Below are 18,015 nucleotides of genomic sequence, written 5' to 3' on the forward strand. Positions count from 1 at the left end.
GGCCCCTTATTAGATTTTTTAACATTTTTACCCCAAACTGAGAAAAAAGCATATTGCAAGTAAAAAATATGTAAAATATTTAACACACAAACTAAAAATAAGTATGTTGCGACAAATAAAATCAAAATGCCAGTTCTAGGCTTTATCACTTTTTTAAACAATACTTTTTGTAACAGAAACCTAGATTATGTCCTGATAAAAAAAAAAGATAGTGGCAGTAACTGAAAAAATGAATAAAAGATGGATGGAATCAGAAAGTCTCTTTATAAAGGTAAAGTTAAAGTTTTAAACAACTTTGAACAAAGTCAACATTGTAAAGGAAAAATATTTTCACAAGCTCAATATACTCAGGAATTTGTAATATATGTATAATAATGAATATTATGATAATAGATATCAGTACGGTGTATAGTTTTGTGCGCGTAATTTTTTATCGTACTTACGCATAGAGTTTTATGAAAAATAGATGTAGTGTTACGTGTTTGATCTATTTTTTTGTGGATAATAATTACTTATAATCAAGTGCATAATACTACAGTTTAGGCAGTTTAAATAGGTTTAGGCATATTTTTACATATTTATAATCATTTTAAACAGAAATGTTTAGTGGTTCTTAACAACATCGTATTTCCTAAATAAAAAAGGATTTTATGCATATGATTAAATTGTGTTACATTCTTTTTTAAACATTTACAAAAACAAATGTTTGTTTAAGCGATTTTAAAAATGAAGTTTTGTTTATCTTTCATTGGCAATGATTTTGTACGGATATGGTTCGCAGACTAGGCCATCGCGGTACTTATTTATATCTGGCAACTGAGTTTCATTTGGGTTTGGCTCAAAATGGAATTTCTGAACCAAAGAAACGAAGTAGATAAATACTTCCATTCTAGCAAGTTGTTCTCCTATACAAGCTCGAAGCCCCACACCAAATGGATTCACATTTTTAGATTTGACAAATTCTCCCTTTTCATTAAGATGGCGTTCTGGTATAAATTTTTCTGGTTCGTTCCAATGTTTGGGGTTATTGTGAACTCCCCAATGATTTGCCATTATCTTAAATACAATTTTTTTTACTAAATAAAGTATTATAACAATATAATAGTGATTGCTTATTTTTCTTTTCAAGGAGTGGTTTCTTTTTATTGATCTATTATATTAACGACGACCCTCATATTAAAAACTTTATTGGGTTGCCTACACCAGAACTTATATTTTTAAATTACCTTAATTTGTTTTTAACTATTAATACTATACTTACTAGGGTTCCAGTAGGTAGACGGAATCCTTCTACATTGAAGTCTGCACTAGTTGCATGTGGTAAACCCAAAGGTGCAATTGTTCTGTACCTGTAAAGTTCTTCAATAAAAGCAGAGGTGTAAGGCATCTCTTCCCTTTTTGAATACAAAATTTCTCCTTCCGCTCCTTAAGAGAAAACTTTCATAAACATTAAACAAGTTAAACTGTTCCTTAAATCTCTACCCATCTTTAAAACATATTATCATTACGTGGGACTTATCTAAATAATTTACCAACAACATTCATGATTTCTTTGTAAATTTTCTTTTCAGTCTGAGGGTAATGCAACAGGCATAAAATACCCCAACGAATCGTAGAACTAGATGTTTCTGTGCCAGCAACGAAAAGTTCTCTGGTGAATTGAAGTAGTTGTTCGTCCTGTTATTTACAAGAAAAGGTTTGCAGTTGTTTATGTGGTGTGAATACTATATTAAATGTTTCACAATATTTGGCATTTATTAAAAATTTGTATAAAAATAAAAAGACAGTGTAAGGTTTATTTTTTATTATTGTAAACAAACTTTAAACTTTGCTTACATAAAAGGTTGGATCTGTGTTTTCCTCCATTTTTAAAATGAACGCATCTGTGAAGTCTCGAAGATTGTCTTTGTCGAACGTTCTCTTGTGTTCATCAATGAGTTGCGTAAATAATACTGAACAAAACAAATTAATAAATTAACTAAAGTCGAAAGTTAAAAAAAATATAGTATCGAGGTTTAATTTCAAATACCCAATTCTTTTTTTATTTCCTGGAGTAAGTTTTGAATGTGTCCACGGAATGGTGGTATATATTCGAACATTGGAGCAAATGTTACAATCTTAAATGTCGTGACTGTTTTTGGATCTGTTGCTCTATACAAAAAGGGAATTTTTAACTTGTTTAAAATACCACAATACACCACATTTTTAACTAAAATACATATATCATTACACTTATACAACAGAATTTATAAATATGCAACTTACGTTATTCCAATAATTCTTACTATTTCAATGAACATTGGATCATCATATTCAAATCGAGAACCAAAAATAACAGAAGCAAGGTTGTTACAAATGGCCTTTGAAATGATATCCTAAATGTACAGAAAACCCTGTTTTAAAACAGTTTTAGTTTTAAAGTAAATAATTTTGCTTAAATACTTTAATATCAAATGCTTGTTTGTTATTTGCCAGAATAGCGTCGTTAACGTATTTTAACTCTTCCGTAATGCAATCTTCCATACTTTTCTTTCCAACTCCAAATCTTAATGAAAAAATTGCCTTTTTCTTTTATCGTATGTAATTTTAATTTTCCAAAACAACCAAAAAGTTTTTCTTGGGGCTTTAATAAACTTGATATTCACTTTTATTAACAACTATCTCACCCTCGTAATGTAGAAACTCCAAAATGTTTTAAGGACTTGTAGGTTTTATCGTACTTTACTGAAACAAGGCCAATGTAATTTGAGCTTTTTTCTATAAGTGGAGACGGTGGTCTGGTTGCAGTATGGGCTCCATTTTTTAACAAAACCTTAACGAAAATATATTTCCCAAACATCATTATTTTTTATGATATACAACAATTTAAACTGAATGAAAACACTACTATCTTATTGTACAATTTTTTGAATACCTGGTGAAGTACTTCGCTATCATTCAGAACAACCCATTCTTGCCTTCCTATTCGAACTGAGAAAATATTTCCATAGCTTTTTGTATACTCGAGAAATTTCACTTCTGGTCGAACACCTAGGAATGGAATGCAACCAAGAATTGGAATTCCTCTTGGCCCAGGTGGAAACTTACTACAAGGTCGTTTGAACCAGAAATAAAACAAAATCCCACCAATAATCAAACTTAAAATCGTTGGAACGTTAAATAGATTATCTAACGTAGCCCGCGAAGCTAGTTCTCCACATTCCATATTTGTTTTTGTTATGTAATTTTTAATTTTTTTTTTCTTATTTTCGTTTAAGACTTTTTAATTCTAAACATACCCATTCTCTACCGTAAAACATTATGTTTTAATATCGATGTTTGCAAAAACAATTTCACAACAAAATTTAAAATTGTTATGTAACTGTTTTATAGTTCAACTCTGGTGATTGGCCAACGAAAGTCAAAAATGTTTAAAAAAAGGCACGCACTGCATTCCGTGTCTAGACATTACAAAAACGATTTGACGTTTAAGTTCTATTACAGCCAGAAACAAATAATTAAGTTTAAAGGGCATCGAATATGTATATATTGCTTGCCAACTAATTACAGAATGTTTTTAAACAATAGGACAATATTTAAACTACTTTCCCCTTTTTTGTTATTTTCTGCATTTTATTTTCGGCAACACTAAAAAAGAAAAAAAACGCGTCTGTTTGGCATGTTTTGTAAATACACGTAAAACAACGTGGTGTTTTTTTATATCGACCTATAAAATACGTATATTTCGTTAAAATTTAAAATTGGCAATTTTTAATATATGTAAATATATACTGTTGTTGCTGCAATAGTTGTTGCTTTGGGGAATGCCAGTCTAAAATACTTTATCTCAATTTTATATGTGATTTGCAAGGAAGCAAACTGAGTTAGTATTTTAGTTCTGGTGTTGGTGGTTACCAAAATAACACAGCGACAAACTCGTATTCGGATAAAGCAGCCCAATTGGTAGGAACGTAAAACAAGGAGCTTTAGTCAAACAAACAATTTTTTTTCAAAAATTTTCTGCTGCATTTTATACCAACAAACATTTTTCCCCCTTATTTATTAATTATAGGCTCATCTTATTTTAGTCTGCTTTTAATTTTTTTTGTTTTACTTTTACATCCTTTGTTGTTTTCTCCTACGTAGACGGTATTTTCTAGCACCGAGTTGATGTATCATTTTAAACCTTGACTGCCAATTTACTTCACAACAAGTTTTTCGTATTCTATTAAATTTATTAAAACAAATTAAAAGCTTAAGCAATGTATACATGCAAGAATAATTGATTAGTAACTATTGAAAATGCTAATTATTTATTAGTTTTCTAGCAAATTATCATATATAACTACTTTTCTTTGGCGACAACTTTGTAGGGAAGGGGCACAAAAACTAGCCCTTGGAAAAATTTATCTATGTTTGGCAATTCATTTTCTGTCGGATCTGGCTCAAAACGAAATTTTTGAATCAGAGTAACGAAGTAGATAAATATTTCCGTTCTAGCAAGCTGTTCTCCTATACAAGTGCGAGGCCCAACGCCGAAAGGAATCACATTCTTAGATTTAACAAATTCTCCTTTTTCGTTAAGATGGCGTTCTGGTATAAATTTTTGAGGTTCGTTCCAATGTTTAGGGTTATTGTGAACTCCCCACTGATTTGGCAATATCTTAAATATTAATTTAACACGTTGATGATGATGACATATTTTTGGATTATCAAATTTTTGTAACTTTGAACTCCTTTTTTTATAAAAAGATTACTTTTTAAAATACATTGGGTTAAATTTTTTTAAATTAAGTGCAGATTTTATTCTTGAAAAGTTATTTGCTTACCCAAGTTTCTTTTGGAATGTGGAGTTTTCCTATGGTAATGTCAGCAGAAGTTTTATGAGATAGGCTCGTCGGAGCAATTGTCCTGTATCTGTATAGCTCTTCAATGAAGGCAGAGGTATATGGCATATCTTTCCGTTTCGAATATGTGACTACTCCATCAGATCCTAAAAATAAAACAATCCAAAATAGCACACTAAAAGTTTTTACCTATACTAATACTTTAAACATCATACCAACAACGTCCACAATTTCTTTGTAAATTTTCTTTTCAGCTTCAGGGTAATGTAACAAGCATAAAAATCCCCAAAGAAGTGTTCCAGTTGATGTTTCCGTTCCTGCCAAGAATATTTCTCTTATGTATTGTAGCAGTTGGAGATCCTGTATATAAGCTATATTAAGATTGGGCTTTATTTTATAGTAGTTTATTTTTCAAAGTAACAAAACGAAAAGCAAGCTAAATATTTGAACACTTACAGTAAAGCTTGAATGCGCATTTTCTTCCCTCATTTTTGCAATAAATGCATCAGTGAAATCTCTGAGATTGTTTTTGTCAAACGTTTTCTTGTGTTCTTCAAGAAGTTGTTTGAACAATGCTACAAATAAAATTAAAAAAAACCTTTACTTTGCCTTACATGTTAATATATCGCAAAATGTAAACAATGTGAAATATTATTGTACAATACCTATTTCCTTTTTTATTTCTCGAAATAAATTCTGTATGTGACCACGAAATGGAGGTACGTTTTCTAACATTGGAACTAATGTTACAATCTTGAATAATGTTATTGTATCTGGAGCTGACATTCTGCAAAAACAAATGCAATTAACTTTATTACATAAAAAGAAAAAACAAAATATGTTACGCACATCAATTAGCTAAATTGTGTAGTAGTCTGTAAAACTTACGTCAATGATATAATTCTTATTATTTCAATAAACATTGGATCATCATACTCAAATCGAGAACCAAACACAATTCCCGCAACATTATTACAAATTGCCTTAGATATGATATTCTGCGAGCAAAAAATGCTTTAAAAACAGTTTTTAAATTAAATGACTATAAATCAATACTTTGATATTAAATGCTTTTTTGTTGTTTGTCCGAATAGCCTCGCAAAGGTATTTTACTTCACGGATAATACGATCTTCCATACTTTTCTTTCCAACTCCGAATCTTAATTAAATCTTATATTACAAAAGTTTAATAGAGGGAAGCTAAATCAAGTTAAAACAGGCTTTAACGTTTAATTTTTATTGATTATTATGTTAAAAATTAACTTACCCACGAAGTGTCGACGCACCGAAATGCTTTTGGATTTTATAAATTTCGTCGTACTGTAAAAAACCTATACCTAAATAACCTGAAAGTTCGCCTAAAAGAGATGGCGGTCTACCTGAAGTATACGCACCATGGGTTAGCAAAACCTTCAAAAATTGAAAAAACATATTTTGACTCGGTGATTAAAGCAAAAATGTTTTAATAAAAAGAAACATCTTTGTTTTATTTTAAAATTTTACCTCATGTATTGCTTCACTGTCATTAAGAACAACCCATTCTTTCATTCCTATTCGAACGGAGAAAATACCACCATATGTTTTAGCATATTCGAGAAATTTTGCTTCGGGGGTTAAACCCAAAAATGGAATGCAACCCAGAAAAGGAATTCCTCTTGGCCCAGGTGGAAAGTTACTACAAGGTCGTTTAAACCAGAAATAAAACGAAATTCCACAGATTAATAGACTTATAACTATAGGAAGATTGGGCATACCTTCCAATATTAACCACATTTTTATAGTCTTTTCGTCTGTTGCTAAAATTAAAGAGTTTTTTATTAAATATTTTGGTTATGTATTCTACATATTTTACTTATTCTATTCATATAAAACACCAACAAGACAAAAAAACAACTAGACTAAACAACTTTTATTTTTTGTTATACAACTTGTTTCTTTACATTGAACTCTGCAATACAGCAATAGCAAGCTAAAGTTTAATTGCTTTTATTAAACATGAACCCAGCTATTATATAAACATGAACCCAGCTATTATATTAAATGATTAACCAAAGTCAATAACAAACTTGACTATGAACTTAAACATTGTCTAGACAGAAGAAATGCTAAAACGAAAAATTATATTTGTTTTTTTTAAGTAATACTTTCTGTACTATGCTAGAAAACATTATATATAATTATTAGTAGTCACAAGGAACACATAATGATTAACCGTAATTTAATGTATATTCATCTTTCTTTAAATATTAATTTAAAAGGCAACGGTGCAAAGACGATTCCTTGGTTGGACTTGTTAATTTCTGGCAAAAAAGCATTAGTTGGATCCGGCTCAAAGTGAAACTTTTGCACCAGGGATACAAAGTAGATAAATACTTCCATTCTTCCGAGTTGTTCTCCTAAACAAGCACGGGGACCAATGCCGAATGGAATCACATTTGGAGATTTAACAAATTCTTCTTTTTCGTTAAGATGGCGTTTGGGCATGAATTTTTCTGGCTCGTTCCAGTCTTTAGGGCTATTATGAGCTCCCCAAATGTTTATCAGGATCTGAAATATAAATTTTATTTTAAGGGTAGTTGTGTAAATACATTTTAAACAACGGTTATATATTTACAGAACATTACGTAAAATTAATTAACAAATACCAATCAGTTAAAAACATAATAAATTAAGGTTATTAGGTAAGCACGTACGGCAGTGCCTTTAGGAAGACAAAATCCTTTTATGGTGACGTCAGAACTAGTAGCATGGGGCAGTCCCAACGGCGACAGGGTTCTGTATCTAAACAATTCCTCGATAAAAGCCGAAGTATAATGCATCTTATCTTTATCTGCGTATGTTACTTTTCCCTCAGCACCTATACAAAAAATAATTTTTAAATAACATGCAACAATTTTGTAAATTTGCATAATTATAACTTTATTCACCAACCAACAATATTAATGATTTCTTTGTAAATTTTATTTTCCGTCTGAGGGTAATGCAACAAGCACAAAATTCCCCATAGAAGTGTACTAGTTGACGTTTCTGTACCCGCCCCGAAAAGTTCTCTAATGTATTGCAGCAGTTGTAGGTCCTGTAACACCATGTTAACATAAAATACACATTTGTGCTTGTTTAATGTTTTGATTTCAGTGAGAAATTTACTAGTGCAGCTTTTTTATAAATTTTATAAACATTCCTATTCTATAGATTTATATTCAGTTTTTTGCACATATTTTTTTGTAGGGTATCTTGGTATTCTACTAGTGATAACTTACTGTAAAATTCAAATCCTTGTTTTCTTCTATCTTTAAAATGAATGCATCTGTAAAATCTCGAAGATTGTTTTTGTCGAATGTTTGCTTATGTTCCTCAACCAGTTGTTTGAACAATACTAAACACAAGTTTGTTTTTGAGAAAAAATTAAAGAAAAATTAATTAAAAAAGTAAAGTAGCAATAGCGAGATTAATAATTACCAAGCTGCTTTTTTATTTCTTTGATTATTTGTTGTATTGTGCCATGAAACGGTGGTATATGCTCTAACATTGGACATAAATTAACTATTTTTAAAGTTGAAGCCACTTTAGAAGCTGATACTCTAAAAAAAGGTGTTGTTTACTTCATTTTTATATACAAATTATGTATTATTATGGCACTCACGTGTCAAAAATAATTCGTATAATTTCTATGAACATTGGGTCATCGTACTCAAACCGAGAACCAAAAATAACAGCAGCAATATTGTTACAGATAGCCATTGATAATATGCTCTAAAAAGGTAACGTATTAATTAATTAAAGTGCTCTCTGAGGACCTAAAGTAAGTGGGTACCCTTATATCAAACGGTTTTTCTTTATATGACCGAATATCCTCGCTTAGATAATTAAATTCGTCCGTTACACGATCTTCCATACTTTTCTTTCCGACTCCAAATCTTCAATAAAAAACTTATGAAAGTTAACTATATGATAGTACAATCTTTAAATGTTTTCAACACCTGAATGTATCTTATTTAGGCCTAATGTAATATAAACTAAAACTTGCCCTCGTAAAGTTGAGAGGCCAAAATGTTTTTGTGATTTATAGACAGCATCGTAGTTTACTGTTACGACACCAACAAAATCAGAAAACTTTTGCAAAAACATGCTTGAAGGTCTATTAGAAGTGTAAGAGCCACGTTTTAGAAAAGCCTGTAAAATAAAATATTTTCCTAGATTATTATGTTAATTTATTATTTTTTAAGAACGCTATAGTATTTTTTTTTAGAAATGATCCTTTTGTATATTAACACACGTTTATACCTCATGTATTGCTTCACTATCATTAAGAACAACCCATTCTTGTCTTCCTATTCGAACAGAGAAAATATTACCATAAGTTTTCGCATACTCGAGAAATTTTACTTCGGGGGTCAAACCTAGGAATGGAATGCAACCTAGAATTGGAAAACCTCGTGGCCCAGGTGGAAAGTGACTACAAGGTCGTTTGAACCAAAAATAAAACAAAATTCCACCTATGACTAGGCTTATTATGCTAGGGAGATTTAGCACACTTTCCCATATGAACCACATTTTTGCAATTTATTATTGATAAATTTCACTTTGCCTTAGCCTACCTGCAAAACTAAAAAGTAGACAAAAAAAAATTTATGGCTTTAAGCTATTTTATATTACAGTGTATTTATTGACACCAGCAGCCATAAAGTTTTCTTTTTAAAGCCTTATGTTAACAAACTTGAACGCACCCACATTACATTAATAATTAACTAAAGATCAACATTAAACATGAAATTAAGAGGGCATACAAGTTCAGAGTTAAACACAAAATAATCACGACATATTTTATTTTAACAAGTCTTTTTTTTTTTTTTTTTTTTTTTTAACAAGTTTTATCTTTCTTTTTCTCTGGATCTGGTTCAAAATGAAATTTCTGAACCAAAGAAACAAAGTAGATAAAAACTTCCATTCTAGCAAGTTGTTCTTCTAAACAAGTGCGCGGCCCGACACCAAATGGAATTACATTTTTAGATTTGACAAATTTTCCCTTTTCGTTAAGATGACGTTCTGGTATATATTTATGAGGTTTAATCCAATCTTTAGGATTATTATGAACTGCCCATGTATTTGGCAAGATCTAAAATACATTATTAGGATTAAGATGTTTTAAAATGTGAAAAATAATATTTTTAATCACTTGCTAAGTGGTTTAATTTTAAAGTTTATATTAAAATTGATACATACACCAGTGTTTTTAGGAAGGCAAAATCCTCCTATGATGACTTCAGATTTTGTGGCATGTGGCAGTCCCAACGGCGCCAGTGTTTTAAATCTGTATATTTCCTCAATGCAAGCTAATGTGTAGGGCATTTTGTTTTTATGAGTGTAGTTGACATCTCCCTCGGCACCAAACAAACATCACATAAAATTTAATATCCTTATAAAAATACATAACCTAGTGCTAAATAACAGTAAACTCCTATTTATTGTTATCGCGTACCAACTACTTTCATGACTTCTTTGTAAATTTTTTTCTCAGTCTGAGGGTAATGTATCAAGCACAAAATATCCCCAAGCAGTGTGCCCGTTGTTGTTTCTGTGCCCGCTACAAAAAGTTCTCTAATGTACTGAAGCAGTTGTAGATCCTGCAAAACAATATCATTCACTAAACAGAATAAAAAAAAACTTTTTTGATAAATACAATAAATGCAGATATGTTTTAGAGCTTTAGTATTTACATACCGTAAAGCTTAAATCTGATCCTTCCTTCATTTTTAAAATAAAAGCATCAGTGAAATCTCGAAGATTGTTTTTGTCAAATGTTTCTTTGTGCTCATCAATAAGTTGTTTGAACAGCGCTTAATGCAAGATAACCAGTAAATTAAAAACGATTTTCTCTCTAACTGCTTTGGAAACCGCCTTAAATGAGAATATTTAAACAAAATACCTAATTCTTTCTGAACTTCAGTCATTAGGTATTGTAGGTGACCACGAAAGGGCGGTATGTATTCCACCATTGGAGCAAGGACTAAAAGTTTAAATAATTGAACTGTTTTTGGATCTGTTAACCTAAGAAAAAGTAAATTTAATATTAGCTTAGTTAACAATACAGTTATTAAAATAAACTTCACAGAATAGTTTTTGTTTTGTCTCACGTCAATGCCACAATTCTTATAATTTCAACGAACATGGGATCATTGTACTCAAACCGAGAACCAAAAATAACAGCTGCAATATTATTACAAATTGCCATAGATATCATATTCTAAAATAATATCAATTAATCAAACTAATGTTAACATCGATTTTTTATTAATTTAATCCATTCACACATTTTTAAGCATTTCATATATACTTTTAAAAAATAAAATACTTTCATATCAAGCGGGTTTTCCTTATGTGACCGAAAAACTTCGCTTAAATGATTCATTTCTTCTGTGATGCAATCTTCCATACTTTTCTTTCCGACTCCAAATCTTAATGAAAAAATTGCATTTTTTAATCGTATGTAATTTTAATTTTCCAAAACAACCAAAAAGTTTTTCTTGGGGCTTTAATAAACTTGGTATTCACTTTTATTAACAACTATCTCACCCTCGTAATGTAGAAAATTCAAAATGTTTTAAGGACTTGTAGGTTTTGTCGTATTTTACTAAAACAAGGCCAATGTAATTTGAGCTTTTTTCTATAAGTGGAGACGGTGGTCTGGTTGCAGTATGGGCTCTATTTTGTAACAAAACCTTAACGCAATTGTATTTTCTAAACATCATTATTTTATATGATATACAACAATTTAAACTGAATGACAACACCACTATCTTATTGTACAATTTTTGAATACCTGGTGAAGTGCTTAGCTATTATTCAGAACAACCCATTCTTGCCTTCCTATTCGAACGGAAAAAATATTTCCATAAGTTTTCGCATGCTCGAGAAATTTCACTTCTGGTCGTACACCCAGGAATGGAATGCAACCAAGAATTGGAATTCCTCTTGGCCCAGGTGGAAAATTACTACAAGGTCGTTTAAACCATAAATAAAACAAAATCCCACCAATAATCCAACTTAAAATCGTTGGAACGTTAAATAGATTATCTAACGTAGCCTGCGATACAAGTTTTCCACTTTCCATATTTGTTTTTTTTATGTAATTTTCAAATTTTTTTTTCTTATTCTCGTTTAAGACTTTTTCATTCTAAACATACTCATTCTCTACCGTAAAACATTATGTTTTAATATCGATGTTTGCAAAAACAATTTCACAACAAAATTTCATTCTAATTTTTCGAAATGGAGGTACGTTTTCTAACAAAATTTTTCGAAATGGAGGTACGTTTTCTAACATTGGAACTAATGTTACAATCTTGAATAATGTTATTGTATTTCGAGCTGATACTCTGCAAAAACAAATGCAACTAGATTTATTTAATAAATAAAATATGGTTCGAAATTATTTAATTATTTTTAAAAACTATTAATAAAGTTACGCATAAACATTACTTAATTATAAATATTAACTAAATTAATAAATCAAATATTACGTATTTAGTTATAAAAGTAAAATTATATTAAATGATTGTACTAAAAAAATTTCAAAACAAAATTATTTTAAATGTTTTTAAAAAAAAAATCCTTTTTAAGTAATTAATATTATAATATAAAACTGCTACGTTTATAATATAAAACTATTTATTATGTTTTATATTTTAAAACATGATAAAAAAATATTCACAATAACAACACGTTTTGAAATCTAAGATTTCGAAGCATAATAATAATTACAACAAAAATAATCCCGACTAGTAAGGTCGTGGTAAAAAAAAATTGAAATGTTACCGAAGAAAAGCGTGATTCGTTTCAGGCAATCAGCGCCGAAGTTAGCGAAGCGCAGAATTTAAGAGAAGCGCTTTTAGGTTTTGTGTTAAAACATGTGGTATATAGTTTAATAGTAAGTTTATAAAGCTGATATTTAATTAAATATTTAAAATTAATAAAGTTTTCTATTTTAAATTGTTTCGTAAGATAACGACGTTGTTAGTTTTTTATAATTTGATTAGTTAAGGAACTATTTCTTTATACGCCTTTAGCATAATGCGTTGCGGACGAATACAACTGACGTCACAACTTGACTTCTTGGATCGGCTTGTCCGCCATTAAGTTTAAGTTAGTCTGTGTTCAGAATGTTTGTTTTATGTTTTAGCTAAGTTGAGAGTTTAAGCCATGTCGAAAGCGTCTTTAGGACGAAGCCATCTTTTTATTTAACAAATCGAGTTAAGTGAATTTTTTTATAATTTTAAGGAGTTATTTTTTTAGTGTATATGGTGTTGTTTAATTGGTTATGCAGTGCGTTAGGGGTAGGATCGTGCGCGTATCGATACATTTGTTGTTTTAATGTTTGGCGTATTGCGTTTAACAGTCCGCGTATTTATTAAACAACACTATTTGAAAGCGTATCTATAAATAACACCTAACTAGACATTTTAACTGCCCCCAGTTTATATTTGCAGTTGTAGATGACGATCTCGCAGAAAGGGAGTGTCTGATGATGATCTGACGAGAAATAGGTACTAATTAGGCGATTCTACGGTGATTTAAAGAGAAATTAAAGAGTGTGATGTGGGCCTCAGGTAGTTGTAAATTTAGGCTTTGATGAGCTGTGAGGAAAAGACCAAAAAGGTGATTTCTTAAGCATCCCGGTAAGATACTTGTTTTTCGAAAAATATATATATTAAATAGATAATAAATTTATTTATCATTGTACAACTTTTACATGTTTCCCTCATAACTTAAGGCCTACACCCTAGCTTTGAAGGCTATGGTCCAACTTGTAAAGTTTTAAGATATTATTGATTACAGATATTATACTAAAAATGACCTAAGACTAAGATCAGCCTAGTTGGATTAGGCGGGTCGTCAGTCTTGCTTTAAATTGAATTCGTGCGCGTGTTGCAACACATTGCTCTGTTCGTCGCTTCAGTTTGCGTCGCTTTCGTTGTTCATCGATTCCGTTGATCGCCGCTTTCGACGCTATCGTTGTTCGCCGCTTTCGACGCTTTCGTTGTTCGCCGTAATCGTCGCTTTCGTTGTTCGCCGTAATCGTCGCTTTCGTTGTTCGCCGTAATCGTCGCTTTCGTTGTTCGCCGTAATCGTCGCTTCCGTTATTCGCCGCTTTCGTCGATCGCTTCAGTTGTTACCCCAGTTTGCGTCAATTTCGTTGTTCGTCGCTTCCGTCGCTTTAATTGTAACATTGTCAATTTGCGTGCGTCGATTTGAGTCGCTTTGGCTGTAAAGTTGTCAGGTTGCGTAGGGTTTAGTTGTTTCTTTTCTAAGGTTTTAGATGACAACTTTGTAGAGCCGAGGGATCTGATGATGATAATAATAAAATAAGGTAAAGAGAAAATAGGTAACCTATAGTCCCTTGACCAACCAGGTAAAATGTTAACTAATTAACTAATATTTTTTCTATTTAGACATATATAACTGCTTTCCAGCATTCTTATTAAGGTTTCAGACGACGATTTTGTGAAGCTGGAGGATCTAATGAGGAATCGAAAAAGATAGGATTTTATGAGGAATCGAGGATCTTATGAGGAATCGAGAAAGATAGGTAACAAAGTCTTCTGAACAACAAGGTAATATGTTAACCAATTTTAATTTTTAATTAGACATAAATAACTGCTTTTTAGCTTTCTTTTTAAGGATTAGATTTCAGATGACGATCTCGTGAACCTGGAGGATCTGATGAGGAATGGAGGAACATCTGGTGGATCGAATGGTGATTTCATAAGAAATAAAGAAACATCTGGAGGATCTAATGAGAGATCGAGAAAGATAAGTAACATGTAGTCTTCTGAACAACATGGTAATCTGTTAATCAATTTTAATTTTTAATTAGACATAAATAACTGCTTTTTAGCTTTCTTTTTAAGGTTTAAGATTTCAGATGACGATCTCATGAACCTGGAGGATCTGATGAGGAATAGAGGAACATCTAGAGGATCTGATGATGAATTCATGAAAAATGAAGGAACATCTGGAGGATGTAATGAGGAATCGAGAAAGATAAGTAACATGTAGTCTTCTGAACAACAAGGTAATATTTTAACTAATTTTAATTTTTAATTAGACTTAGATAACTGCTTTTTAGCTTTCTTTTTAAGGTTTTAGATTTCAGATGACGATCTCGTGAACCTGGAGGATCTGATCAGGATTAGAGGAACATCTGGAGGATCTGATGATGAATTCATGAAAAATGAAGGAACATCTGAAGGATATAATGAGGAATCGAGAAAGATAGGTAACATGTAGTCTTCTGAACAATGAGGTAACATTTTAACTAATTTTAATTTTTAATTAGACGTATATAACTGCTTTTTAGTTTTCTTTTTAAGGTTTTAGATTTCAGATGACGATCTCGTGAACCTAGAGGATCTGATAAGTAAAGGAGGAACATCTAGAGAATCTGACAATGAGTTCATGAAAAATGAAGGAACATCTGGAGGATGTAATGAGAAATCGAGAAAGATAAGTAACATGTAGTCTTCTGAACAACAAGGTAATATGTTAACCAATTTTAATTTTTAATTAAACATACATAACTTCTTTTTAGCTTTTTTTTAAGGTTTCAGATTTCAGAAGGCGATCTCGTTAACCTGGAGGATCTGATGAGGAATAGAGGAACATCTGGAGGATCTGAAGGTGATTTCATGAAAAATAATGAACTTCTGGAGGATCTAATGAGGAATCGAGAAAGATAGGTAACATGTAGTCTTCTGAACAACAAGGTAATATTTTAACTAATTTTAATTTTTAATTAGACATATATAACTGCTTTTTAGCTTTCTTTTTAAGGTTTTAGATTTCAGATGACGATCTCGTGAACCTAGAGGATCTGATAAGGAAAGGAGGAACATCTAGAGAATCTGACAATGAGTTCATGAAAAATGAAGGAACATCTGGAGGATGTAATGAGAAATCGAGAAAGATAAGTAACATGTAGTCTTCTGAACAACAAGGTAATATGTTAACCAATTTTAATTTTTAATTAAACATACATAACTTCCTTTTAGCTTTTTTTTAAGGTTTCAGATTTCAGATGGCGATTTGTTAACCTGGAGAATCTGATGAGGAATAAAGGAACATCTGGTGGATCTGAAGGTGATTTCATGAAAAATAATGAACTTCTAGAGGATCTAATGAGGAATCGAGAAAGATAGGTAACATGTAGTCTTCTGAACAACAAGGTAATATTTTAACTAATTTTAATTTTTAATTAGACATATATAACTGCTTTTTAGCTTTCTTTTTAAGGTTTTAGATTTTAGATGACGACCTCGTGAACCTGGCGGATCTGATGAGGAATAGAGGAACACATGGAGGATTTAATGACGATTTCATGAAGAATGAAGGAACATCTCGAGGATCTAATGAGGAATTGAGAAAGATAGGTAACATGTAGTCTTCTGAACAACAAGGTAATATGTTAACCAATTTTAATTTTTAATTAAACATACATAACTGCTTTTTAGCTTTTTTTTAAGGTTTCAAATTTCAGATGGCGATCTTGTGAACCTGGAGGATCTGGTGAGGAATAGAGGAACATCTGGTGGATCTGAAGGTGATTTCATGAAGAATAAATGAACATCTGGAGGATCTAATGAGGAACCGAGAAAGATAGGTAACATGTAGTCTTCTGAACAACAAGGTAATATTTGAACTAATTTTAATTTTTAATTATACATATATAACTGCTTCTTAGCTTTCTTTTTAAGGTTTTTGTTGTCAAGTGTTGTCGAGTGTTTGTCGAGTGATGATGATGATGATAAAATGAGGTAAAGAGAAAATAGGTAACCTATAGTCCCTTGACCAACCAGGTAAAATGTTAACTAATTAACTAATATTTTTTCTATTTAGACATGTATAACTGCTTTTCAGCATTCTTATTAAGGTTTCAGACGACGATTTTGTGAAGCTGAAGGATTTAATGAGAAATAAAGAACAACATCTGGAGGATCTGATGATGATTTCATGAAAAATGAAGAAACTTTTGGAGGATCTAATGAGGAATCGAAAAAGATAGAATCTTATGAAGAATCGAGAAAGATAGGTAACAAAGTCTTCTAAACAACAAGGTAATATGTTAACCAATTTTAATTTTTAATTAGACATAAATAACTGCTTTTTAGCTTTCTTTTTAAGGTTTTAGATTTTCAGATAAGTAACATGTAGTCTTCTGAACAACAAGGTAATATGTTAACCAATTTTAATTTTTAATTAAACATACATAACTTCCTTTTAGCCTTTTTTTAAGGTTTCAGATTTCAGATGGCGATCTCGTTAACCTGGAGGATCTGATGAGGAATAGAGGAACATCTAGTGGATCTGAAGGTGATTTCATGAATAATAATGAACTTCTGGAGGATCTAATGAGGAATCGAGAAAGATAGGTAACATGTAGTCTTCTGAACAACAAGGTAATATTTTAACTAATTTTAATTTTTAATTAGACATATATAACTGCTTTTTAGCTTTCTTTTTAAGGTTTTAGATTTCAGATGACGATCTTGTGAACCTGGATGATCTGATCAGGATTAGAGGAACATCTAGAGGATCTGATGATGAATTCATGAAGAATGAAGGAACATCTGGAGGATCTAATGAGGAATCGAGAAAGATAGGTAACATGTAGTCTTCTGAACAACAAGGTAATATGTTAACCAATTTTGATTTTTAATTAGACATAGATAACTGCTTTTTAGCTTTTTTTTAAGGTTTTAGATTTCAGATGACGATCTCGTGAACCTAGAGGATCTGATGAGGAAAGGAGGAACATCTGGAGGATCTGATGATGATTTCATAATAAATGAAGGAACATCTGGAGGATGTAATGAAAAATCGAGAAAGATAAGTAACATGTAGTCTTCTGAACAACAAGGTAATATGTTAACCAATTTTAATTTTTAATTAAACATACATAACTGCTTTTTAGCTTTTTTATAAGGTTTCAGATTTCAGATGGCGATCTTGTGAACCTGGAGGATCTGATGAGGAATAGAGGAACATCTGGTGGATCTGAAGGTGATTTCATGAAGAATGAATGAACATCTGGAGGATCTAATGAGGAATCGAGAAAGATAGGTAACATGTAGTCTTCTGAACAACAAGGTAATATGTGAACTAATTTTAATTTTTAATTATACATATATAAATG

General features: G+C 31.0%; 2 protein-coding genes across 2 annotated transcripts; both read right to left on the reverse strand.

Annotated features, from left to right (window-relative positions):
• Positions 1 to 3,302, reverse strand: LOC145763744 (cytochrome P450 2J6-like). The gene is made up of 9 exons (XM_082575255.1): positions 2,915 to 3,302; positions 2,667 to 2,812; positions 2,443 to 2,545; positions 2,266 to 2,375; positions 2,030 to 2,151; positions 1,837 to 1,952; positions 1,533 to 1,677; positions 1,262 to 1,425; positions 1 to 1,056 (listed from the first exon to the last, which is right to left on the reverse strand). Exons 1-9 carry the CDS (start codon positions 3,203 to 3,205, stop codon positions 739 to 741), a joined length of 1,515 nt encoding a protein of 504 aa, XP_082431381.1. The 5' UTR covers positions 3,206 to 3,302; the 3' UTR covers positions 1 to 738.
• Positions 3,303 to 9,687: 6,385 nt separating this feature from the next.
• On the reverse strand, positions 9,688 to 11,937 carry LOC145741495 (cytochrome P450 2U1-like). The gene is given in 9 exon segments (XM_082559092.1): positions 9,688 to 9,942; positions 10,050 to 10,205; positions 10,283 to 10,450; positions 10,548 to 10,663; positions 10,753 to 10,874; positions 10,961 to 11,070; positions 11,179 to 11,281; positions 11,400 to 11,564; positions 11,690 to 11,937. Coding segments are annotated over 9 exon segments (1,443 nt in total).
• Between the last annotated feature and the right edge of the window lie 6,078 nt (positions 11,938 to 18,015).

Source organism: Corella eumyota, chromosome 1 (assembly GCF_963082875.1).
Source record: "Corella eumyota chromosome 1, kaCorEumy4.1, whole genome shotgun sequence".
NCBI classification, from domain to species: Eukaryota; Metazoa; Chordata; class Ascidiacea; order Phlebobranchia; family Corellidae; genus Corella; species Corella eumyota.